At 41.8% G+C, this 26,438-nt stretch overlaps 1 protein-coding gene across 1 annotated transcript in view; it reads right to left on the bottom strand.

The window, feature by feature from the left end:
* Stx8 (syntaxin 8) overlaps positions 1–26,438 on the bottom strand; it is a 250,638-nt gene that overhangs the window by 80,731 nt on the left and 143,469 nt on the right. The window contains exon 7 of the mRNA XM_057773482.1: positions 4,440–4,541. Coding sequence (XP_057629465.1) covers positions 4,440–4,541 — 102 coding nt within the window. The remainder of the gene's footprint in view (positions 1–4,439; positions 4,542–26,438) is intronic.

Here is a 26,438-nt window from a genome sequence, read left to right as displayed (position 1 = left end):
TGACCCTGCTGCACTCCAGGGGAGCTGGAGGTAGCTGCAGTGGTTCCAGGTGAAGGCAGTGTCTGTATAAGGTCAGCAGACCTGATTTTTAGCCACATCCCAGGACCACTGAAATCACAATGGGCGCACTTAGACAACATTACGTAATAGTCAATACGCCGAGAAGCAAGGCTCCAGCCATTGAGAACCCCTAGTCTGGGCTTTTACAATCGGCTCTCTCCTCAGACTCAGACAAGGTTCTATTTTGAATTCTAATGAGGATCAGCCACACTGAATATTTAAACTGCAATTACAAAGATCCCACTTTTATGTAAATGTCCTTAATACAAGAAACAGATCTGAAAATATAAGGAGGAGTCAGGGAGACCCATCAGTCTAATTTGCCTTTACAATCTAGGGAAAAACAGCATTATTTTCTACTTGATGTTATCACGGGGGTGAGGCTGCGAAAAGAAAAGGGAGGAAAAAAACCACACAAAGATCTCAGGAAAAAATTTCAAGCGCAGGCTGTGGAGTGAAAGGGCCACAAAGAAGTGCTTGAGTCCTTTGTTAGCAACCCAACAAACAAATTCATCACCAGGCCCTTCTCCTGTGTGGCCCCTTGTGATCTGCTCTGTATTTATGACTAGAATTTCCCCCTGCTCAAGCATTTATGACTGATATGCCAGACTGGCATGAGAGATACAGACGTGTCAAGCAAACAAAAAGGTATTTCATGGTTTACAACCTAGTTTGCACTCCTTTGAGGGCAAGAATGATGGGCCGGCTGCTTGAGTGAGTCTTCCTAGTTATGCAGTTCGAGAGTGCCATGTGAGCCGCCACCAAGTGACACTTGAGCAAGTTGATTAGATTAATTCCCAAGCCCTATACACCTTGCCTGCATGCATATGCTCACATTTACACAGAAAGCTCAGCCTTGAATCTGAGAAGAGTGGGTGATTCCTTCTTTGCTCCTCAAAAGCCATAGTTACTGAAGCTGAAATGAATTTCCACAGCATTTGATACTAGCACTTAGGAAAAGGGAACAGAGTTGGGTTTTGCTTGTTTGTTTGTTTGACCCGGCTTGTCCTCTGGATGATTCTCTTTTGAAGGCACCAAAATGTACACTTAATTTTTAGTTTCATTTATTTTTAATTTATATAAGTTCTGTTTGGTGCCCTTTCCAATAATTTTGGTTACTTTTTATAGTTTCCTGTTCTGTCTAAATCTTTTCAAGTCTTTTAATTTAAAAAGCAAAATTGAGGGCTGGAGAGATGACTCAGAGGTTAAGAGCATTGACTGTTCTTCCATAGGTTCTGAGTTCAATTCCCATCACCCACAGGGTGGCTCATAATCATCTATAATGAGATCCGGTGACCTCTTCTGGTGTGTATATAAAATAAATTTTAAAAAGCAAATTTCGAGGGATGAGAGAGAAAGCTCAGTGGTCAAGAGCACTTGTTGCTCTCGCAGAGGACCCAGGTTTGGTTCCCAGCACCCACAAGATAACTTACAACTACCTGCAACGCCAGTCGCAGAGGATCTGATGCCTTCTGGCCTTCATGGGCACCACACATGTATAAGGTGCATACATACATACATTTACGCAAAACTCATACACATAAAATATTTTAAAACATGCAAAATTGAGGGGTCAGGGAGTGGCTCACTGCGTAAGGGTACTTGCTGCCGAGCCTTATGACCCGAGTTCCATTCCCAGGACCCGTGCGGTAGAGGGAGGGAACCTACTCCACAAGCTGTCCTCTGATCTTCACATGCACCCATGACACACAAAAAATAAGGGTAAAAAAATTTAAAGTAATTATTTTTACTCCATGCCTGATCATGCTAATACTACAGGTCGATGCAGATCAACTCCATGGTCAATTGCCAGGCCCTGCTCATGTGGTTCTCATGTACGCTGCCACGTCACCTAGGATAAATATGCTCCTCCCACAAGGCTTTTGAGTTACTTTCTCACTGTTGTGACTAAATACCCGACAGGAAGTAACTCAAGGAAGGAAAGGTTGATTTGGCTCATGCTTCAGGAGATAACTTCCATGACGGTGGGGAAGGCATGGGGACGGATTAGCTCCTGGCCATCCGTGGATGAGTAAGCAGAGAGATAAACACCGACACTCTTCATGTTTGGGGCTTGAATTGGGGGGAAAAGGAAAAGAAAAAAAAATCAGCTTTTCCCTTTTCCAGCCTGCTGTCCAGCTGTGAGCAAGCAGCCTCATGTTCCTGCGCCAAATCACAAGCTGCTCCCACCATGAGCCACACCCCAGTCCCATGGACTGTTTGCACAGCCATGAGCGAGGATGAACCCTTCTACCCTGAGCTGCTTCTTGTCAGTAGTGATCACCGTGACGAGGAGCGTGGCTGAGAAGTGGAACTGAGGCCTTGACAAGCCCGACCGAGAGCTTCCTAGGCCTGGAGACTGGTGGTGAGGAGAACGTGGCAGAGTTTGGAGCTGCCAGCTAAACACCCTAGGATGCTGCGAGCCGAGCACAATGAGCCGCCGGTAACTTGCTGACAGAAACATGGACAGTGAAGGTAGGGTAGGGCTCACGAGGTTGTAGGGGATCCTGTTGAGACCTGCACTAGCGGCCATTCCTGTCAGATTCTCGTAATGAATCTGGCTTCAGTTCTCCTGTTTCCTAGGATTTTGAGTGAGGATGAATGAAATTAGAATAAACTGTTTGGTAGAGTTAATTTCAAAACAGCATGACATCCAGAAAGTGGCATGGCTATTCCTCACTGCTTATAGTGAAATTTACAGTGGGCAGAACAATGTGAACTTACAGCTTTGCAAGGAAAGAGGTCTGGACCAGTTTAAAGTTCAAACAAGGTGGTGTAGATAAATAAGCTATAACTGTTAAAGAGATAGTGCCATTAGAGAGAAACCTGGTGGGTTTAGGGAATGTAGCTCAATTGGCAGAACATTTGTCTAGCATACGCAAAGCCCTGGGTTTGATACCCAGCAACATATAAGCTTGGCCTGGCGGTGCACACCTGGAGCCCCAGCACTTGAGAGGTGCAGACGGGAGGCTCATGAGTTCAAACAAACAAACAAACAAACAAACAAACAAACAAACAAGTCATACTTCACTGTACTAGAGCAAGAGGAAAAACACCTCAAGAGCAATACCCTACCCACCAAGGCTCCAGCATAGGAAACTACAAAGCATTTGAAAAGAGAAAACCTGACACGAGAGTTCACTAAAGGGGTTCCCTGTTTAAAAACACCAAACCAAACTGCCTAGGGAAGTATTTTCTCAGGTTCAGCCACACTGGCGCATAGAGAACCAGCGCAGCCGTGGTTCAGAGGCATGACGCCATAGCTCAAGCTGGCAGCAGGACTTGGCAACGATATCCATGAGGTGTGGAGGGGGTATGTGAACTGCAAAAGGCCATGAGGTCAGGAGGCTTACACCAAGTTTCCAGAGCTGGGAGCAACAGGGTGAGAGGTCAGGTAGATGCAAATTCCCAAGCCTGTGGGACCTGCTGTGAACTGGCACCTGTGGTCCTGCTCGCCCATTGGATCTCACCAGTCGGCTGCAGCCCTGCCTGGTAGCTTCATCCGCAGTGTGATTTCCCTCTGCTTCCGGCCGCAGCAAAGCGTTCCCTCTGCCTTATTACTCCTAAGAAATTCCTGGCCACCAGGACTTTGCCCTTCACACCTAGAACCTGAAACTATGAAGATAAAGCATGCGGGCTCCTTCCCACGGCCACCTCTTATGGTTTGATTCTTGTATAAGTCTAAGGTGGCTAGGCCTCAGTTTCCTTGTGGAAGAAGGGATGTTGCTGTATTTCTCACACAAAAAAACCAAACGTCAGGTCAAGTGAGTGCCCGGGTGAGATAACTGGAAACCTCATGGGAAACCGGATGAGTCCTCTCGAGCTCTACCCTAGACCGCCTCAGTGGGGGCCTCTAGTTGGAAGCCTGGAAATGAGCATTCTAAGTCCTCTAGTGAACCCATATCAACACAGAATCCCTATTTTACAACAGTCAAGAACCAAAGACTCAGCTGAAGCATTGCTGACCACTGGGCTTTTATCTTGGTCATACTGTGAGACGGAAGCAGTTCTTAGCTTTCTACGGTGAGTTCACTGATTAAACTTATGGATTAAAGGGGGGAGGGCACAAAGCAAAACTGCCTTGAAAACGCAGAAGACTCACCCCCAAACTGTTAGACAATTTCCCAAACCATTCATGTCTATGAAACAGGTAAGATTCCCAACTCAGAGTTTAAAAGAATGAACGTTATACCCTCCAAACCTTAGCAATATATTTTGTCTGAATAAAGCTTAGCATCTTTCAGCAATGTTGATGCTTCATCAGATGGGGCTGCTGCATTAGAAGGACAGGCATCTCTTCACAGTAAATAGAAACAGCATGGAACACGCAAAGAAGAGCAAGCCTCAGCCAGGTAGCTGGGGCAACTGCCATCTCTTACCACAGGAAGTTGACTTTCTGTCCACCAGGGTCACCCGCCTGGCTTCGGTGCGAAGCTTCTCATCTGTGTTCTCCACAAGGTTGGCAAGGTCGTCGATGATCTCTAGAATGGAAAACAAGGGTGCTTGGTTAAATCTCCCCAGGTCTACAGCTATGGTACTTCTGCCACGCCAAGGCATGAATTCACAAATACTCTTTGAAAACTGCAATTGTGATTCAAAAGGCAAAAACAAAACCAGAAAAAAATGTCAATAAAGAGTAAACCTGTGAGGGCAAAGTAGCTGGGCAGGTAGAAGCACTTGTCACACAAGCCTGGCCACATGAGTTCAGTCACTGGAACCCACATAAAGGTGGTCGAGACCAACACTACCAAGGTTTCCCTTGACTTCCACTCACCCCATTATGTGTGTGTGTATATATATACACTTATATAAAATTTTAAAAATTAACAAAAAAGAGTAAGTCGATTTGTCCGTTTTTAAAGCTTTACTTAAAATATTACAGGAAATAGAAGCATCAGCGATCGTGTGCATGTAGGAGGGTGCACGACAAATTTCAGCTCAGGCAAGGATAGAAGACTCCAGGGCTGACCTCACCTGCTCCTGATTCAGCTGGGGACAAGACTAGCTGAGCAAAAGGAATCAAGGGCTTGAAGCCAGAGATTCCAACATGAAAGATGTTGACTAGGACTGAAACTGCTGAAATACTGAACTGAGAATAAGCAGATATATGAATTAACTAGCACACGTGACAGACGGCATTTGACAACACAATTCCAATTAAAGAGCAGCTGGGTGGGGAGGGGAGAAGAGGAAAGGAAAGCATTAACTTCTCATCTTTCCAGCAGTGTAATGCCACGGATGAGAGGAGAAAGACCACCAACCCAATCATGGCCAGATTAATTGAAGCAACGAAGCAAGCTTTTGATTCGTGCACATGGGCTGTCTCTCCCTAATGGTTCAGTAGATCAGCAATGAACATGGGGAAGAGAAGGGCTTTTAAAGCTCAGGAGTGGGGGTTTCCAATGGGGTGTTTGTCAGACAAATAGGTGGGGTTACAGGAGGAGAACATAGGCATAACAAGTTGATTACCAAAACCTCCTGAAACAAAGACATGGCTGCAAGGTTGTCATAACAAGGCAGCCATAACACAGTGGTCATAAAAAGGTAAGTCACTGCAAGGTGGGCACACTAAGGTGGTCATCCCATTTTGAAATAAAGGCATGGTTGGTGTTTCCTGGAACAAGCAGTACAGAACCATTTGTAGTTAAGGTTACAGGCACAGTCCAATCCTTGAGAAACAGATTTAGTCATAAACAGGAACGAACCTAGTTTGTTTTTATTATAAGATGGCCTTGAAGCCCAAAATAGAGGCAGGCTGGTTTATTACAAGTCACAGTAAGCTGTAAGAGTTAAATATATAGAAACATAACTTTTAAAAATCATTAAAACCTCAATGTTTTATGTCACTTTTGTGAGCATTTAGTAATTCTTACCACTTAGTAATTACTGCCTCTTTAAAGAGCCTTTCTATAAAGTTCTTTTTTATGCTAATCTTTAAAAGGTGAAATTAAGCACATTTAAATGTATTTTAAATGACATTTAAAATAGCATATATATAAGAATCTTAATTACATGAAATTATTTCCATCTATCCTTTGGTATTTGCATGCCTTTAGGGATACATGCAATGGTGGCAACTGAATGCTAATGGCAATTGCTCCTAGTGGTAGAATATTTGTGACTGTGTTCTTCCTGTTTCCTGTATCATTCACACTAATGCTGAATACATAATATTTCTGCAGTTGAGACCCTTTCTCCTGCCCCTCATTTATTTATTTATTTAGTTAGTTATTTGGTTTACAAGACAGGGTTTCTCTGTAGCTTTGGAGCCTGTCCTGGAACTAGCTCTTGTAGACCAGGCTGGCCTCGAACTCAGAGATTTGCCTGCCTCTGCTTCCCAAGTGCTGGGATTAAAGGCATGTGCCACCACTACCCTGCTCTGCCTGCCTATTTTTAAGGCTAATTTAGAAATGAATTGTTTCATATGAGACACCATATTTCTTAAAGTATGAAGAAATACGAAGGAGAAGGTCGAAGTTTCCAGAGTTCTGAGCAGTGCAGGTTACCATGGAAGGCCATACTATGACAAGGCAGGAAAAGGGCAGTCTGTACAAAGAAACAAGCAGGAGAGAGGCACAGGAGAGTGGGGAATTCCTTCCTCCGGCCTCTGAACATCATAGGGCCCCCCTCTTTACTCACAGAGCCCATGCAAGCTGTTCTGAGTCATTTCCAGAATGAACATGACACAGACTTCTATTTATCCCTTCGTCTCTCATCCTAGCAGAGTGCCAAGCACACCCTGGGGTGAAAGAAATGTAAGCCATAAAGGTAATGGATGAACGAAGCCTCAGATAAAAGCACTGAATGATTTTCTTTTAAAGTAAATGGATTTAAGCCAAGTTTGTCAGTTATCTGTATGTAACACCTGCCTAAGAAAATCATCTACTATTATTTAACAATTCATTCACAATGCTTGCCTGCATCTAGTGACGGCTCTCTCGGGCGTTCTGCCCCGCTATCCATGAGCTTCACCTACGCAGTGGTTCTCAGCCAGGGGTTGTGACCCCTTTGGGTGCCAAATGACCCTTTCACAGGGGTCAAGTATTAGATATCCTGCGTGTCAGATATTTACATTATGATTCATGACAGTAGCAAAATTACACTTATGAAGTAGCAATGAAATAATTTTATGGTTGGAGTCACCACAACATGAGGAACTGCAATAAAGGGTCGCAGCATTGGGAGGCCTAGAACCACTGCTCTAGAGTGTGCTCCTCTCTCATATATGGGTCATCCAAGAGTTTTGTACTCTTGACTCTGTATACTGCCGTGATGGTTTTATACACCCTTTCCCTTAGCAATATTTAAACTGAAAATCTGAAATGCGAGCTGGGCAGGGGAGCCCACACCTGTAGCCCTAGCACTTGAGAGGGTAAGGCAAGAGGAGCGCTGCAAGGTTGAGGTTAGCCTGGGCTAAAGAGCGAGCCCAAACAAACAATCCTGAACTACTTACAAACATGATTTTCTCAGAGTTTCTAAAGCTAAACTCTCCATCTGTCCCCCAACTCGACTTCCTCTCAACAGTCTGTCCCCATGTCTGAGTCTGTTTTCTGTTGCTGTGATTAATACCACGACCAAAGTGACCTGGAGAGGGTTTACTTCACCTTACATTCCATAGTCCATCATTTGGGGATGCCAAGGCAGGGGTTGGCAGCAGAAACCGAAGAGGAATGGTGCTTCCTGGCTTACCTGGCTACCAACCTTTCTTATACAGTCCAGGCCCTCCTGCCTAAGGATGGCACCACCCACAGTTAGCTGGGCTCTCTTACATCAATTGGCAATTAAGAAAATGCCCACAGACCTGCCCATGGGGCAATCTCATATAGACAATTCCTCAAATGATGTTTCTTCTTCCCAGGTGACTCTGGCGTGTGTCAAGTTGACAGCTGAAGCTAACCATGACCCTCTACCATGGCATCATTACTTGCCCAAGCCTGAACTACCAGTCACTTGATTCTCTGCTTTCCCTTCCATCTGACATTTCATTTGCTAGTATCCTTACTGATTTTACCTCCATAGCATGTTTTAATACTATTACTTATCTTACACTTTGGTACTGATATCTTACAAAACCTTGAAGGTATTTCTAAAACAACATCCTAATTTATCTACCTGTCCCTAGTCCTAAATGCACACAATGCACATACCAAGTTGAAACATATGCTTATTATCTTATCTTTCAATTAATTACAATTTAAATATTCACAGGTGGTAGTTTGAATGTAATTGGCTCCATAAGCTCATAGAGAGTAGCACTATTGGGAGGTGTGGCTTTGTAGGAGTAGGTGTGGCCTTGATGGGGGAAGTATGTCACTGTGGGAGTGGGCTTTGAGGTCTTATATATGCCCAAGTCACAACCAGTACATCAAAACATTTCCTGTTGAGTTCTGATCAAGATGTAGCCAGCACTATGTCTGCCAGCATGTCACCATGCTCCCTGCTATGATAATAATGGACTAAACCTCTCAACTGTAAGATGTAAGTCACCATCTCAATTAAATGTTTTCCTTTAACATTTAACATAGGAGTTGCTGTGGTCATGGTGTCTCTTCACAGCAATAGAAAGCCTACCTAAGACACCATATATAACTAATGACTAATGACTACTAAACAGAGCTCTTCAGGGACAGATGAATGAAAGGAAAGGAGGGAGGGAGGGAGAGAGAAAGGAAAGAAACCAAAATACACATGCTTATTCTACCAAGAGGTACAGTTCAAGAAAAAAATACACATACACACACACACATAAACTAAGTAAGATACTAAAGATTCATGATTTATCTAAAAAGCAGAAAAGAGGTGCAGAAGAGCAAAGGGCAGACTGGGCAATAAGAACCTAACAATCTAGATGGCCTATGTTGATGTGGGATTCCCCTCTGTATGCTGTGAATACCATTGGTTAATTAAGAAACTGTCTTGGGCATGCACAGGGAATAGAGGTAGGCAGGGAAAACTAAACTGAATGCTGGGAGAAAAGAGGCAGAATCAGGGAGAAGCCGTGTAGCCCTGCTGGAGCCGGACAGAACTTTACCTGGTAAGGCACAGCCACGAGGTGATACACAGATTAATGGAGATGGGTTAAATTAATATGTAAGAGTTTAGCCAATAAGAAGCTAAAGCTAATGGGCCAAACAGTGATTTAATTAATACAGTTTCTGTGTGATCATTTCGGGGTTAAGTGGCTGGGAACAAACTTATGGCCTCCTTCTATAATATGTAAACCTAACTATAGCAACAGCCATAAATGTTGGGAGGCAGAGGCAGGCAGATCTCTGTGAGCTCAAAACTAGCCTGGTCTTCATAGCAAGTTCCATGACAGCCAGGTCAAAAGAGAAAGACACTGTTTCAATCAATCAATCAATCAGAAAGAAGAAAACGTCTCATTGTTTGAGATTAAGGAAGCAACCTTTAAATTATATACAGGATCAGGATTAAGCTACAGAAGAAAGAAGATATACTGAACTGAGTAAGACAACTGATGGAGAGAGACAGCTGGTTTTTCCTTGGGTTTTTTTGAGACAGGGTCTCATTATGTAGAGCTCTGGCTGTCCTAGACCTCCCTACATAGACCAGACTGGTCTTGAACTCACAGAAAGGTCTACCTCCTCTACCTCCTGAGTACTGGGATTAAAAGTCTGTGCTGTTATGCCCAGCTGAAACTGAATACTCATTTGCCTTTAACATCCCTATCTTTATTTATATATTTACTTATGGGAGCACAAAAGTGCCACAGCACACATACTCAGGCCAGAGGACAACTTGCTTGAGTTGATGTTTTCCTTCCATTTGTGGATATGGGGACTGTACTCAGCTTCTCAAGCTTGGCACCAGATATTTTTAACATGCTCAGCCACCATGCTGGCTCTAATATTATTATTATTATTATTATTATTATTATTAGTAGTAGTAGTAGTAGTAGTAGTAGCAGTAGGAGGAGGAGGAAGAGGAGTGGTTTTTCAAGACTAGGTTTCTCTACATAGTCCTGGCTGTCCTAGAACTTACTTTGTAGACCAGGCTGGCCTCTAATTCACAGAGATCCACCACCTGCCTCTGCCTCCTGAGTGCTGGGATCAAAGGCATGAGCCACCACTGCCTGGTGACTCTTATTTTGAAATGTAGCTCCCAATGTGTTATCATTTGCAAGTGGAACATTTGGGGGATGATGCAGTCATGAAGGTGTCCTTGTGAAAGAATGAAGTCACACTATGCATGGGGTTCACGCCCTATGAAAGCGGCACCAGAAGCCTCCTTGTCTATTCTACCAACGTCAAGATAAAAAACATCTGTGTGTGAGTCGGAAAACAGATCTCACCAAGCATGGAATCTACCTTGACCTTGATTTCCCAGCCCCAAGTCACCCAGTGCTTTGCTCGGCAGGGAGACTCAGCACAATATAAAGTTGTAAAATGCAAGTAATGCAGTAACGGGGGAATCTCATTCCTCTCAGTGCACACATAGAACCAGCATCAGACCACAGAGGACAGTCACATGATCATCACAAGATGTGCAGAAACAGAATCTGGCAAACATTCAAAGTCCAATCACCACGCCAACCCTCAGCAAAATAGGACTGCAGAGGAACTCTCTTGGCCTGGCGAAGAGCATCAGTGAGTGATTTTTAAAGCAGGAGCAAGGCCAGGAGATCTGCTTTGATTACATCTGTTTGCTATTTTACTAGAAGCCCCATACTGTGTAATAAGGAAAGAAAAGAGAAGGCTAAAGGATCTGAAAGGGGGATATAAAGTTATATATTTGCAGATAACATGATTTTGTGCATAAAATCTATTTAGAACCTGTGAGAATTAATAACTAAATTTACAACTTAAATTTTTAAAATCACATTTATTTATTTGTATGTGTGTTTGTGTGTGTGCACAAATATGCACACACACACACACATGCAGATAGCCGATTCTTAACATAGGCATCAACAACAAAGCCAATCAAAAAAGAAAAGTACTCTTTCAACAAATAATACTGGAACATCTGCATATGTGTGTACATAAACAGAACATAAACAGAAAGACTTTCCTCCCCCATACACACAAAAATACTTGAGACACTTCACAGACCTAACTGTAAAACCTGGAATAGAAAGCTTCTTGACAAAAAAATGCTAACAGTTAACTATAGCTCATCAAATTAACCACATATCTACTAGTCTCTTAAAGATGGACAATCTGAGTGACATGGACAGGCACAAGTTTCTTGGACAAAAATTTAAAAATTATACAGGAAAGAAAGACAAAAAAGAAAGAAAGAAGAAAAGAAATGTCACCAAATTAAAATCATTCCTCATCCAAAGATACTATTTCAAAAATGGAAAAACAAGCCACAGACTGCAAAGTATGGTATTGCAGGACATATAACTGACAAACTATTTGTATCTAGAATAAAGATCTGCCGTACTACACAGAAAAACGAGAGAGAGAGAGAGAGAGAGAGAGACAGAAACAGAGAGAGAGAGAGAGAGAGAGAGAGAGAGAGAGAGAGAGAGAGAGAGGAACCTAACATGATCTTAAATAGCCAAATACCTGAACAGATGTTTTACAAAAGAAAATACACAAAAAGCCAATATGCACGTAAAAAGGAGCCCACATTACTCATTAGAGAAATGCAAATCAGGCGGTGGTGGCGCATGCCTTTAATCCCAGCACTCGGGAGGCAGAGGCAGGTGGATCTCTGTGAGTTCGAGACCAACCTGGTCTACAAGAGCTAGTTCCAGGACAGGCTCCAAAACCACAGAGAAACCCTGTCTCAAACAAACAAACAAAAACAAAAAAAAAGAGAAATGCAAATCAAACCACAGTAAGAGATGCTTTCCTACCCACCCACCAGGATGCTAAAATTAAAGGCTGACAATGCTAATTGCTGGGGAGATAGGGCACAAAAGGCCCCATGGAAGAGTTTATCTACTCCAGTCAAGTCAGACATCTATGTTCCTACACACAATCTTTATGCCTAGGTATTTTATCAGGCAGAATATTTTTTTACCTCAAAAAGACCTGCATAAATATACATAGCACCTTTATTCATTAGGGCCCCAAACTAAAAATGACCAAAACATCCACCAAACTAAAGTGTCTCTGTAAAATATATACACAGCAATCAAAGGGACGCCCTGCTGAGAAGAGGATGCAGCTCAGCAGGGAACTCTTTGCCTCACATTCACAAGACCCAGATTAGATCTTCAGCACCACACAGACAGTATTATTAGTCAATACAACAACCATTCACATCTCAGAAGTTTTATTGGCTAAAATAAAAATAAACATGTTTTATGATCCCATAGATGTAAACAACACATATGGGTGTCACGGCACATATCTTTATTCTCAGTACTTGGGACAGGAAAACATAAGGAACAGGGCTTCAAGCTTATCTTCATTGCAAAACTAGTTCACAGCCAGCCTGGACTACTTGAAATCCTGTCCAAAATAGAAAGAAAGAAAGAAAGAAAGAAAGAAAGAGAGAGAGAGAGAGAGAGAGAGAGAGAGAGAGAGAGAGAGAGAGAGAGAGAGAGGAAGAAGAAGAAGGAGGAGGAGGGAGGGAGGGAGGGAGGGAGGGAGGGAGGGAGGGAGGGAGGAAAAGAAGAGCCAGGTGGTGATGGCACACGCCTTTAATCCCAGCACTTGGGAGACAGAAGGATCTCTGCGTTCCATGGAGGCTTGCATGGTCTATAGAGTGAGTTCCAGGACAGCCAGGGCTACACAGAGAAACCCTGTCTTAGAGAGGGGAGGGAGGAGCAAAAGAAAAGGGAAAGAAATAAGAATAAACCTAACTGACAGTATACTAATCAGAAAGTGGTCACATCTGGGCTGGTGGTGAGTGGCTAAAAACAAAATGAGGGAACTTATTAGACCAGGTTTTATGTTGTTACATACATGGATATAGTTCTCAGAAATGCATAATCTGAACACTAAGGACTTGCATATCTATTGTGCAAGTTATACCCAAACTAAAAGCATGAATCAGAAAACAAAAAACAAAACAAAACAAAAAAAAACCTTGAAGTTTACAATAAATGATACCAGACTGGAGAGATGACTCAGTGGTTTAGAGCACTGGCTGCTCTTCCAGAGGACCTGGGTGTGCTTCCCAGCACCCACAGGGCAACTCCCACTCATTTATGACTTCAGTTCCAGGGGATTTGATGCTCTCTTATGGTTTCCCTGGGCATCAGGCACATATGTGGTGCACAGACATACATGAAAGCAAAACATGCATATACATAAAATAAAAATAAATTAAAAATAATATGCTATCACTAAGATTTTCCAATGAACAATAGGGAAGAAGTGGAGGATGGAAGGGAGGAAAAGGCACAAGAAGGAGGAACAAACAGTTTACACTGACAAAATTTAGGCCTGCAAGTAGTCAGGCAGTGACCCCTGTAGCTCTGCCCCCTTTTTATCATGCCTCTGGGAGGGAGATGGTCAACTTTTTCCTGATCATTTCATTGGTGGGTAAGACAATGTGGGGGGAAAAAAATCAGTTCCTGGGTTTACATATAGCAGCATTTAAGCGAGTAGTTTGGGATGCAGGCTTCACACTCTCATATTCCACAGTAAAAGTCATGATTTGCACGGGTAATTGATACTTTGTTCTCATGAAGCTGGCACAATCAGATTTCATCATGTCTCACAAATATTTGTAATATAAAACTTAGGTTTAATATCCTGTGCAGAGTCAAGGAAAGTATCCATCTCTATCAATAATTATGCCAGCTATTCTTTGCTTACTGAAATTCTAGACAGGTTTCATTGCAAATTTTTGAATATTCTTAAGTATGACTTAAAGGTAAACCAACAAATATGTAGCAGGTTAGCTCAGCAAAAGTAGTGTTTTACACTGAAGGAGTTAATGTTTTAATGGAGAATAGGTACACATATCACTTTAGTTGGTAAGCCTCTGATACGTTTTGTTTTGTGTATGTGTGGTATATATACATGTAGATGTGGGTGTGTGCATATTCATGTGTTTGAGGCCAAAAGTTAATACTAGTATCTTTTGAAATCATTTTCTATTAGGTTTTTAAATTTATCAGTGTGTGTGTGTGTTTGTGTGTGATGTGAGGGGGCACAACCATGTGTCATGGTGTGATCAGAGGACAATTTTGTATCTACCTTTTTAAATTTTATTTTTTTAGATTTATTTACATATATAAGTGCTTGCCTGTATGTATGCCTATGTAACATATGTATGCCTCATGCCCAAAGAGGTCAGAAGTGGATAATGGATCCTCTGGAACTGGAATTAAAGACAATTGTGAGTGACCATGTGGTTGCTGAAAACCAAATCCAGGTCCTCTGCAATAATATCAAGTGCTAACTGCTGAGCCATCTCTCCAGCCCCCTTCACCTTCTTTTCTGAGATGTCTCTCACTGAATCACTCTTGCAGCTAGGTTAGCTGACCAATGAGTTCCTGGGATCCACCTATCTCTGTCCCCAGCACAGGAATTACAGACATACTATATACCCAGCTCTTATGTAAGTGCTGGGAACCTGAATTCAGATACTCAGATTTGTATTCTGTGTACTTTACCAACTGAAGATGACTATTTAATTTATTTTTGATTTTTATTTATTACTATTTTTGTTGTTGTTTTTCAAGACAGCATTTCTCAGTTGATGTGGGATTCCCCTTTGTATGCTATGAATATGTTTTATTACCATTGGTTAATAAGGAAGATGCTTTGGCCTATGGCAGGGCAGAATATAGCTAGGCAGGAAAACTAAACTGAATGCAGGGAGAAGGAATGTAGAGTCAGGCAGACACCATGTAACCACCCAAGAAGATGTGAGGTAACAAACCATGAGCCTCGTGGTAAAATATACAATAATAGAAATGGGTTAATTGAAGATGTAAGAGCTACCTAGGAATATGCCTGAGCTGTTGGTCAAACAGTGTTGTAATTAATTAACAGTGTTATAGTTTTTGTGTGATTATTCGGGTCTGGGTAACTGGGAAATAAAAGCGCAGTCTCCATTCACACTCAGTAGCTATGGAGCCAATTAGTCCTGGAACTCTTTCGGTAGAGCAGGCTGGCCTTGAATTCACAGATATGCTTGCCTCTGCCTCCTGAGTGCTGGGATTAAAGGCGTGCACCATCACTGCCTGGCAACTATTGTATTTTAAATGTGTGTGTGTGTGTGTAAAGGGCACAAAAACATGACATTTGAAGACATTTGGTCAGAGGATAACTTCTGAGAGTCAGCTTTCTTCCCCTATCACGTGGAACGCAGGGATCAAACTCAGGCTGTCAGGCTTGGCATCAAGTGCCCTCAAATAATTTATCAATTCCATTTTTAGTGCATAAAAGTAATTTAATAGCAATTTATAAATACTTGATCAAATTGAAACAGCTTTGGAACTGAACAATGAGCAGAGGCTAGGAGAATTTCAAGAATGCTAGAAAAAGCTTAAGTTGCTATAATTGGAACATTGAAGGTTTCAGAGAAGAAACTGTAGAAAATTCTCCATCTCCTTAGAGACTGTGTGTATAATCATGACCAAATAGCTGGTAGAAATATGGTCAAGGACATTTGGAGGTCTCCAAAAACTGAAAATAGGCAGTAGAACTGGATAAGCAAAGATCATGGTGATGTTGTGTTTGTGGTTCAGCCTCATAAAATGGGGAACTTGGGGTGCTGAATGAACTATCTGGCAGAAGAAATGCCTTCAGGTTGTAGTGTAGCTACTTCCAACCACGTATTATGGTGAAATAAGGTAGCAAAGAGAACTTAAAGAATCTATCATTAAAAGCAGAGCAGGAAGAAGAAAGCCTGTGCTGGAGAGAATACCAATAGTCCTTTGTTAAAGAGAGCACAGGGCTAGAAGGGAGTCTGTGCTAGTCATCAACACAATGGAACACCATCCAGAGATCTTTGAGACCACCTTCCTATTACAAGGCCAGAGCACTAAAGGGGCGAAAGGGTATTGGGGCCAGGCCCAGAGCATCCCACTGTGGGCTCAACTGTCCAGGGCCTCTTGTATTTGACACAGTGCTCCTCAACCACCCAGTCATGGAAATGCATCCAATGCAACTAGCCCCGTTGCTATGGAGGTGCACGCAGTAAGCCTTGGCTACATCCCCATGGTGTTAAGACTATAAGCCTGCACAATGACAAAGCTGTGGGTACATAGCAGCCTCCACTTAGACTCCAAATGACATTGCAGACAGAGTATTTGAGGGCCAAGTGGAGGTTTGGCACAGAGGCAGAGTTAGTGTAGAAAGCATTCTGTTAGGGAAATGCTGGGTGGAGGCATGGGAACAGAACCATCCTTTAGACCCAAGAACTATAGATCTACCAGAGACTGGCCCCTGCCTGGGAGAACTGTCAATATGAGACACCAAACTGTGCTTCTGCCTGGACTGAGCCCAACAAAACAATGGAGATGGAAGCCCCCCAAGGTCAGGGAGGTCCAACCTCTGCCAGTGTGCCCAATATGAGGGACATGGAGTCAAAGCAGACTGTTTCCCAGCTTTACTGTGATTTTCCCAGTTTGTGTCTGCTTGAAACCAATTAATACACGCCCCCAACCTGACACCCCGTCTGCTACTTGAAATGGGAAGGTTTGTCCCCTGCCTGTCTCATCATTGCATTTTGGGAGACAGCTTGTTTGAAGTCACAGGCTCACGGCTAGAAAGGATTTGCTGCACAATGAACTGAGTCTCATCCAGCTCACCAAAGACACTGGAGTCTTGAATTGGTGCTGGAACAAGACTTCGGGGGAACTGACAGCTTACTTTGCATGTGAGAAGAACATAAATTTGGAACAAAAGTTATAGATTGAATGCATCCCCAAAATTCAATCACTGGGAACTTAATCCTCAAATTCATAAACTGATCGTATTTGTGGGTGGGAAGCTGAGAGGTAATTGGGATTAGATGAGACCATCAGAATAGGGTCTCTATGATGATATTAATGGCTTTGTAAGAAAAAGGAGAGAAAAGCCTGGGACATGGTGTCATATACTTGTAGTCCTAGCACTCCGGAGACAGAGTCAGGAGTATTAGGAATTTCAGACCATCTTTGGCAAAAGAGGGACCCAAGTTTTCACTCTTCTGTCTTACCACTTGATGCTCTCTACTATGTATGACACAGGAAAAAGTTTTGCCAGGTGTGGTTACTTAATGGACATCACTGTCTCTAAAACTTTAAGTTTACTTTCTTTATATATTATCCATGATCTGGCATTATATCATAGTAGCATCAAATGGATACTTCCTCCCAAGAATTAATATAAGTATATGTTTTTCATGTAAATGCAATACATAAATGTCTGTTACACACCATTTGTACTCTCTCATGTAGCTATACGGCTTTCACAAATACTTCTTTCTCCTTCTTTCTTTTATGAACTGAAGAAAAGTTACATCCATGTACACGGCTACAAGGATAATTGACTGACTAGAAGTTCATAGAGAGAAGGAATATGGCAAATCCAGAGCATTATCTTGGGTCATTTTTAGCCCTCTTGTTGACCATTCATTGTCCACCTCTGTCTCTTACCTACTATCCTGTGATAATCAAGTAAAAGTTTTTGAACTGTGTTAATAGACCACAACATTAAAAGAAAACTAAGCCAAGAATGTCATCAGATGGGGGCTGGAGAGATGGCTCAGTGGTTAAGAGCATTGCCTGCTCTTCCAAAGGTCATGAGTTCAATTCCTGGCAACCACATGGTGGCTCACAACCATCTGTAACGAGGTCTGTTGCCCTCTTCTGGTCTGCAAACACACAGAGACAGAATACTGTATACATAATAGATAAATAAATATTAAAAAAAAAGAATGTCATCAGATATAGCAGCAATTTTCCCACTTTGCTATAACTGATGACCGAAAACTCCCAACTGTGCCTTGAATTATGATTTTCTTTTGTTTTGTAAATATAAACATTTCACAAAACTATTTTCACAATATAAAAACTATTTTCCAATATGCTATTTGGAACACACTAAATCTGCATTCACAGGCTATGGTCACACATATTTGGCTAAAGAATAAACTCTTACAGCCTGTGAGGTGAGAGCTGCTCTGAACTGACAGTTTTGGCACCCAACATGGGACCCCAAAGACACAGTCTCTCTCTGGAGGACTCTACTTGCTCAGTACCTGGTAACAACTGCCCATGATGCCTCCTCAAGTAGATGTAAGACCTCCCTCTTGTTTAGTCAATAGTTCTCTAGTTTATTCTTAACCCATCATATTTGAATAATCTATTTTATCTTCACACTATGTCTTTGTAAAGTCTCTTGGTTTATTTTCAGAACACTTATTTGTTAGCATTTGTCTTTTTCTCCTATCATTCATCCAATTATCTAATTCTATATTTTTCTCTGGCTTCTCCTGCTTATTGAAATATTTCCCCTTTAGCTTAGAAATTCTATGTGAGCCTGCTTATAAAGATGTCACAAGTACTTTTATCCCTATAGTCCCAAATGATAGAAACATCCAGGATGTGTAATGGTCTCCCCAAACAGTCACATTTCTACATTGGTAGTAACTTCATTGGGTCAGCCAGGAAGACATCTAAGAGTTAAGAAGCTAGTGACTTGGAGCCTCCTCCTATTTCCCAAGACTCAGGCCTGGAGAGGTAGATCAGTGATTATGAGCACTGGATGTTCTTCTAGAGGATCCAGGTTCAACTCCCAGCACCCACATGGTGGCTCACAACTGGCTGTAACTCTAGTCCCAGGGGATCTGACACCCTCTTCTGGCTTATGTAGGCAAGACTCCCATACCCATAAAAAACAAAAACAAAAACAAAAAAACAGCCAAGATGCCATAGGAGGAGCCAAACTTAGGGTGTGAGCCAGGGGACTACTCAGCACACAGATCTGATGCAAAAGCAAATTCCCTGAGCTAGCTCAGAGATGCCTGGGATTCTTCAGGAGAAAATGAGAAATGAACTCAAAACTCAAGGAAGGAAGAGATGTTTGAAGAAAAACTTCAATTTTACCTTCCAGCTGCTTTTATGACTAATGACTATGGTTCAACTTGTATGCATTTGAGAAGATGGGGGTGTTTGCTAGCCCTGCCCCCATGTTTTTCATAATAAACTAGAAGACATAGGTAATAGGATTAAAGATAATAACTGGGTAGCCTTTATTTATTGGAATTTTGAAATATTTAAGAAATAAACTGGGGTTGCAGAGATGGCTCAGTGGTTAAGAACATCAGATGCTCTTGCAGTGGACCCCAGCTTGGTTCCCAGCACCTACATGGTGGTTCACAACCACCTGTAACTCTAGTTTCAGGTGATCTGACAGCATCTTCTGGTGTCCTTGGACACCAGGCTCGCACAAGGTACACAAATACACTCTTACAGGCAAAACGCTCCTACACATAAAAAAATGTTAAAAAAGAAATGATGGAAAGGCTAATTTACAAAAAATTCAAGCTTCAGAAACTACCAAAATTAAAGAGAAATGTTAAAGAATAGAAAATTGATAAGAAAATTTGAGATTGTGTCAGAACTAAAGATAAACTCTGAAGAATCTGCATTTTGCTTTCATTTAAGGAAGTTCCATGTAGGTGAAATTCCTACTCATTTGTATTATACATGCACTCTGATCCTTATCTCTGTGAAGTTCTCTTAAATAAAGGCATTTAAGAGCTAACCTGGGGCCCAGGAAATGGCTCAGTGGGTAAAGGTTCTTGCTGTATGTATGAGCCTATCAACCAGAGCTCCACCCCCAAATCCCACAAGAGGAGGAGGAGGAGAGCAGTCCTCTGGTCTCTACATGTCCATCAAGGCTGCACACACATCTTACACACAGACTTTAGGAAAAAGTTAACTTCAGACTTCGGGACTGAAAACAAAACAAACTGGCCATTTGAAAACCAGCTGTTGCCTACGAAAAGCAACATGCAGACGGGTGATCTTAATCTGCTTCATTTTATCATAGGACTTGGCTTTTATAAAGTGTTTTGGACAATAACTTATTTCTACGTCTCCAACTTTTAAGGGAGACAAAATAGATATTCATTAAACTAGCAACATTCTTACAACAGAGATAGTGGAGGTCTGGTTTGTATGTTTCCCATTGGGTAAAGCATTCCCTAGCTAGAGAGCCACTGCCTTGTCATTAGGAAAAGTTCTAGGAAAGAATGGACCCAAAAGTATAGGAGAAACACAGAGGACAGAGGTAAAACCCAGATTTCCAGCCAGTCTTTTGTTGCCTTTGAGTCCAAATGAGGAGGCAATGTTATTAGTAAAGATGGCTTCTAAGTGCTTACTGTAATAGCAGTTGGCAATTTAACAAACTGTTATGTTAAACGTGTTGGTGAGAACCCCACCACACTCCATAATGTCTCAAGGATTTTCAACATGTTCTGCCTGTGTTTCAGATAGTTTCTTGGGTTTTTGTCAAAGTATATAATTATTTTATTATATTAAAAATTATTTCTTAATTTTAAAATCTTGTAAAGAAAAAGAAGACAGAAAAGAAAGAGATTAATGCTATAGATTTAGGCTGGGGTGCAATCTTAGCACTCCAGGGCTGGAACAGAGGATGCTATGAGTTTGTGGAAAACATAGGCTACAGATTGAGGTCCTGTTTAAAAGGAAATTATGTATATAATCTTTATAAAAAAGGTTAAAGGAAAAGAAACTTTATATGGTAAAGTAAGATTTTTGTCTTTAGCAGAGGCTCTTCCAAATGAAGAGGCTGTGGTGAGAACAAATGGGAAGCTAATGTTTGTTATAAGCAGGTGTGTGAGAGTTAAGAGCTGGGTGGGGGCGCAGGGGGAGGAAGCACTTGCTATACAAGCCTGAGAGCTGGAGTTCCACCCCCAGGGCCCATGCAAAAGCCAGAAGCAGCAGCCTGTGATCCCAGTGCCCCCTACTGGGAGGTGCTGGGCAGAGGTGGTAGGCCTGCCCAAAGCTCCAAGGGCAAGCTAATCCAGCATATGCAGAAGTAAACAAGACACCCGGTCTCAGTCAGGTGGAGGGCAAGGACCCCACATCAGAGGTCTTCAGCAAGCTTTCTTCTGACCTTCATAGGCATGTCACGGCACACAAGCAAGCACACACATGCAAAAGGAATGAATAAATACACACATTAAATGTTTTTAAAAGTTCTAAGGACGAAATTCTGTACACTGACAAAGAACTCAAGTTTGATTTTCTGTTTACAAGATTTTTTTTTTAAAAAAAGGCGATCTGTTATTAATAATATAGAAGGGTACTGAACACTTGGCTTAGAGAACAAGGATTTTATTTATCTATTCTCTTACTGAACAGGCTATTAAAAACATATTGATTACATTTTATCCAAATGCTAAGTCCACATGTTTTCCTATTGGGTTAAGCCTTCCTAACTGGACAGTCACTGTCTAAGCAGCAGGAAAACGTCTAAAGAAAATTATTCCTACTTGGGGCATTCTTGTGAAATTATATCATAACCATTACATTTCAGTTGACAAATATCTAAACCTATTCATAAAGTCTGACCTATTGTACAGAACCTTGGTTGTACCTACAATCTTCAGTCCCCTAGACTGGCAGTTACAAGAACAAAGAACATCACAAAACAAACCAACACGGTTAAATTTGACTGAAGCATCTGGATTCCCAAGCCAAAGGCATTTTCATCAAGTCTTCTAAATCTAAAATCCACCCTTTTTGGGAAGTTGGTAGCCTAGTGGCAAGCCCGCTTCCCTGCTAAGTCATCACTACAGCCCTTAAACCCTTTTACGTTTTGATATTCTAAACACTGTCTCAGATATTTATAATTTTCCTTAAATACTAAAAATCATGTTTTTAATGCAACTTCCAATGAGATCCTTGTTACCCTGATCTTATGTAAATCAAATCTTCATGTTCAAAAAGATTAAAAAATTCCACTACTGTCATAGAATTCTTTCACTAGTCTGTATAATTTTGATTAAGAAAATTCAGTTTCTTTTAATTGACAGGCGACTTATTTTAAGTATATTTTTAAAAATCCATTTCTGAAATCCAGACCCTTAGAGGCAAAAATAATAAACTTACTCCTACTAAGGAAAAGGGAAGAATACTGACTGGGTCCAACCAACAGGATTACTATGGTACTAAAAACACCAAGTTACAACGAAGGTCAGGGTTCTGGGAGAACCCACAACACGGTTAAGACTTTTAAATACCTCAAGCAACTTTGACTATATTGATTTTTCTTAGGGCTATCCAAAGACTTTGGGCTAACTCTCCTGATCCAAATCATACAAAAAGCAGTCAGTATCTCATGGTGTTTTATACATCACGAATCCATGATTTCTGATTAAATGTGTCAAGGTGCCCCATAGTAAAGCTAGACATGCTAAAAATAAATTACTGAACAATATCCATGTCTTACCAATGATAAAATTATTACGAAACGATTTCTAGTGGGGATCCACCTCCTTTTCTGGAAACCAATGAGAAATGCGATTTGGTTATGGCCACCCAAATCCATGGAATCCACACTCTCACAAACACGTCCTCTTTAGTCTTCATGCTGTTAACATTTGGGGGGGGGCTATTTTGTTAGAAAATAACTTAAAATAAAACTATACCATTACCTAATTTCTGGTATAATGCCACTGTCCACTGTTTCCCCAAACTAAAATCTGACACAATATCAAAATTATAGTACAGATAAAATCATCAGTTACAATAAAATATAAAAAAACTTAGATATTAAAGACCAATCTTATCTACGATTAGTCACTCATGAGTTTACAGGGTTTTTTGTTTGTTTGTTTGTTTGTTTTTTTTGATGATAGAATCAAATTGGCCCAAAGCAAAACACGGATTAGAAGACAGTTATCCCCAATATTCCAAATAGCAAATAAAATATTGAGTACAGATGACAACAGAGGCAGAGGAGAAACATCTGACATGGTTAAGGACATTGTGTTTTAGCTGGTTAAAATGCCCATTTCCCTCACCTCTTTCCTAACTTCTTTAGGTCACACTATGATTTTGGTTATTTTAATTATAGGTGTGAATCTCCTGCTACATATCATATGTAAATCTCATGTCAGACACGGGGATAAAGAAAAATAAGGCTAGTTAAGCTGACATGATTCAGGGATACCCCACCCCTTTAATGGCTTTGACAACTGTAACTATTTCTCCTGAAGACTGCTCTCTTGCCTACTCAGTTCTCTTTACCAGTTCCTAGAGACAAAGCTTCCCAGCACTAAGGGGCATAAACAGCATTGACTTCTACATGAACAGAGCCAACAGGGAGAACTATGAAGTTTCACAATTGATCCTACAAGGCAGACTGGCTAATCAAAGTGTTCACAGTATGGGGAGGAAGAATGTTGCAGGTCCACAGACAGGTGATCTTGAGCCATCTTGTCACTGCTTGCCAACCCCTGTGACTGACCTAACACTCTCATGATTACAAGTAAAATCTGTTGGAATGGCCAGCTGGTGGTGGCGCACGCCTTCAATCCCAACACTCAGGAGGCAGGGTCAGGAGGATCTCTTTGAGTTCAAAGCCAGCCTGGTCTACAAGAGCTAGTTCCAGGACAGACTCCAAAGCTACAGAGAAACCCTGTCTCGGAAAAAAAGCAAAACAAAACAAAACAAAACAAAAAAAGAGGGCTTTTCTACTTCTAAGGACAAACAACTTATTTCCAGTCTGAAAAGATCTGTTGGGATGTATTACCTGAGGAGATACTGACATCCACCATCGCAAGAATGAAGAGACTGGTCTACCTAACGATCCTACAGGAGTGCCTTGATTTACCACTTTCTTCTTTCTGCCCTGTAACTAAAAACTTCAGGGAACCATCTCCACGTGGAGACATGCTATCTGGAGTAACCTGGACTGTATAGGACAGTAAACTGTCTCTCACTCTCTGAAGTGAAAAGTCATGTGTCGGTTCTCGCCCCACCTCCCCCGTCTCCTGCCCCTCTTTCTCTCTGAACAGGGTTCACTACATAGCACAGGCTGGCCTCAAGCTCAGATCCTCCTGCCTCAGTCTCTGAGTCTTGGGATTACAAGCCCGTGCCAAAACCTCCGGCTCAGTTAAAATTTCCAGTAGTTACAAAGCATTCATTCCATTAAATAACCATTCATTAACTAGTAGCCCATTGTTGACTACTGTGAATACTTTTCTATTCTTAAACCGTGAGTCAATGAATTATTTCCTCCACTATCATTTCATCTCTTGCATCATTTCCTTAACAAGTGTGATTATGACGGTTTTATGGACTTTGAAACTGTCTGCCAAATTACATTTTAAAAGGCTCATATTGCCAGTGTTGGTTGGTTTGATAGAATTTATTCTACTTGTCAGTTACTATGACCTCAGAAGGATATTTCCTAAGCCAGGGAGCCTAGGGGAATTCCCACCCTGCAGACCACAGCTCTTAAGGTGGGAATTTCCCTAACCACAGTCTATTAAGAACAAATTAAACACAGGTTTTGGAGTATAGGCTGGGAAACAACCAGCTGATTATTCTAGATTCCTGACAGTTGAGCCTCCAAAGAGAAATATTTCCTGGGAAGTATTCGCGTTGGTTCCGAGAGGCGCTCACATTTCTGTCGCATGTTGATTTGTGACACCAAGCGCCACTACAGCACTGGATGAACACGGACCATGTGAGCGTAATACATTGGCAACCGAACACAGTAAGAAATACTGAACGATGCTGACTAGTGGACTCCAGAGTTCATAAGCTTTTCTATTCTCATTCTCTATCTCTTTTCTATTCTCATTCTCTATCTCTGTGTAGCCTTGGCTGTCCTGGGACTCAACTCTGTAGACCAGGCTGGCCTTAAACTCACAAAGATCTGCCTGCCTCTGCCTCCCAAGTGCTAGAATTAAAGGCGTGCAGCACTACTGCCTGGCCTCTATTCTTGGTTTTAATGTCAATAAATTCTATATAAGGGCAGAACAAATGCTCTATAATTTCAGGTGAATTTTATGTCTTTTTGTAGTCATAATGGACTCTGGAGCTGTAAAGTCTGTATGACTTTAATATTACTAATAATACTTGAAGATGTGTTTTTTTAAAAAATAGTGGACTTTTCTTAAAAGTTACTAGTTTAGGGGCTGGAGAGATGGTTCAGTGATTAAGCATACTTGTTGCTTTTCTAGAGGACCCAAATTTAATTCTTAGCACCCACATGGAGGTTCCTAACCATCTGTAACTCTCTCTATTCCCTCATTGGGCCTCCATGAGCATGCATGTGGTACACAGATAAATAAATATATACACAAAGCCAAAACTGCCATACACATATTTAAATAAATACATAGAAATTCAAAAGTTTTTAGTTTACCCCCTATCCCCTGCCTATGGAGTCCCTCTGGCAGGGCAGCTGCTCGCAGCTTCTGCAGAGCCTCAGGTAGTCACCAGTCTCCTGTGGGGAGGCTCCCTGGCCTGCTCACACCTTACATACGGTGGGTGGCACATGGGTGGGAGCTAACAGGGCTGTGTTAGCCAGAAAGCGAGGGCTCCTCTTATGCTTTCTTCAGACCTTAAACCAGAGCCTTTTATCTAAGTCTGAAGTGGGTAACAGAGCCTGTGCTAAGACAAACACTTCCTTTCCCCACAAACAGATGGACACGGAACTCTGCGTTCAAAGATGAGCAATAAAAGAACATCCTGGGAATACTCAAGATGGTCTCCCACCCTTTAAGACACTAAGTCAGTGCCACAAGCCAAAGTAAGGTGGCAATTTCACACCATTGACGCCACGACAGAAGCCTGTCAAAGAAAAACATAATGAAGACAGTCGCTGCACACTAGGGAAGAGGTTAGAAAATATGCCCCAGAAGACAGGAAAAGGGCGTAGAAAGGACAAACTATGTTAGCAAATAAAATAGAGAGATGGGAATAAAGGGCCAGGAAAACAGAAGAGTTAAGAATCAAAGGAAAGAGGGTGTCCCCCTGACATGATAAGAAATGGAGTCTTCCTGTGAGACCAACCAAAACCCAAGTGTATGCAACATCAATGGAAAGTGTCCGTCAGCCATGAGAATTCCTGGTGCAATTTCTAAATTTGAGAATAAAGGAGCAATTCTGCAAAATTCACATGGCAGGGAGGAGAGGAAGTTCACCAAAAAAAGGAAAGACATTACCATACAGCATCCAGGAAACACTAGCGAACAATGGGGCAAAGAGGTGTGAAGACAACTGTGATCTGGGACTCAAAATCTAGCTGCTCTCAGCCAGCACAGTCCCAGCCACTTGGGAGACTGAAGTGAGGTAGGTGATTGCTTGAGCCCAGGAGCTGGAGTAGCATGGGTAGCATAGGAAGGACCTGTATCCAAAACAAAGAAACCCTCTTGAGAGCCTATGGTGTGTGTTCACAGAGAAAGAGATGCAACTGTTCAAGGAATCAGAGTGCTCACCCATCTCAGGAATGCAGGGAATGAGGTCA

This window comes from Chionomys nivalis, chromosome 7 (assembly GCF_950005125.1).
Source record: "Chionomys nivalis chromosome 7, mChiNiv1.1, whole genome shotgun sequence".
Taxonomy (NCBI): Eukaryota; Metazoa; Chordata; class Mammalia; order Rodentia; family Cricetidae; genus Chionomys; species Chionomys nivalis.
The sequence above is the reverse complement of the archived record's forward strand: the minus strand, read 5'-3'. Positions and strand labels throughout refer to the sequence as shown.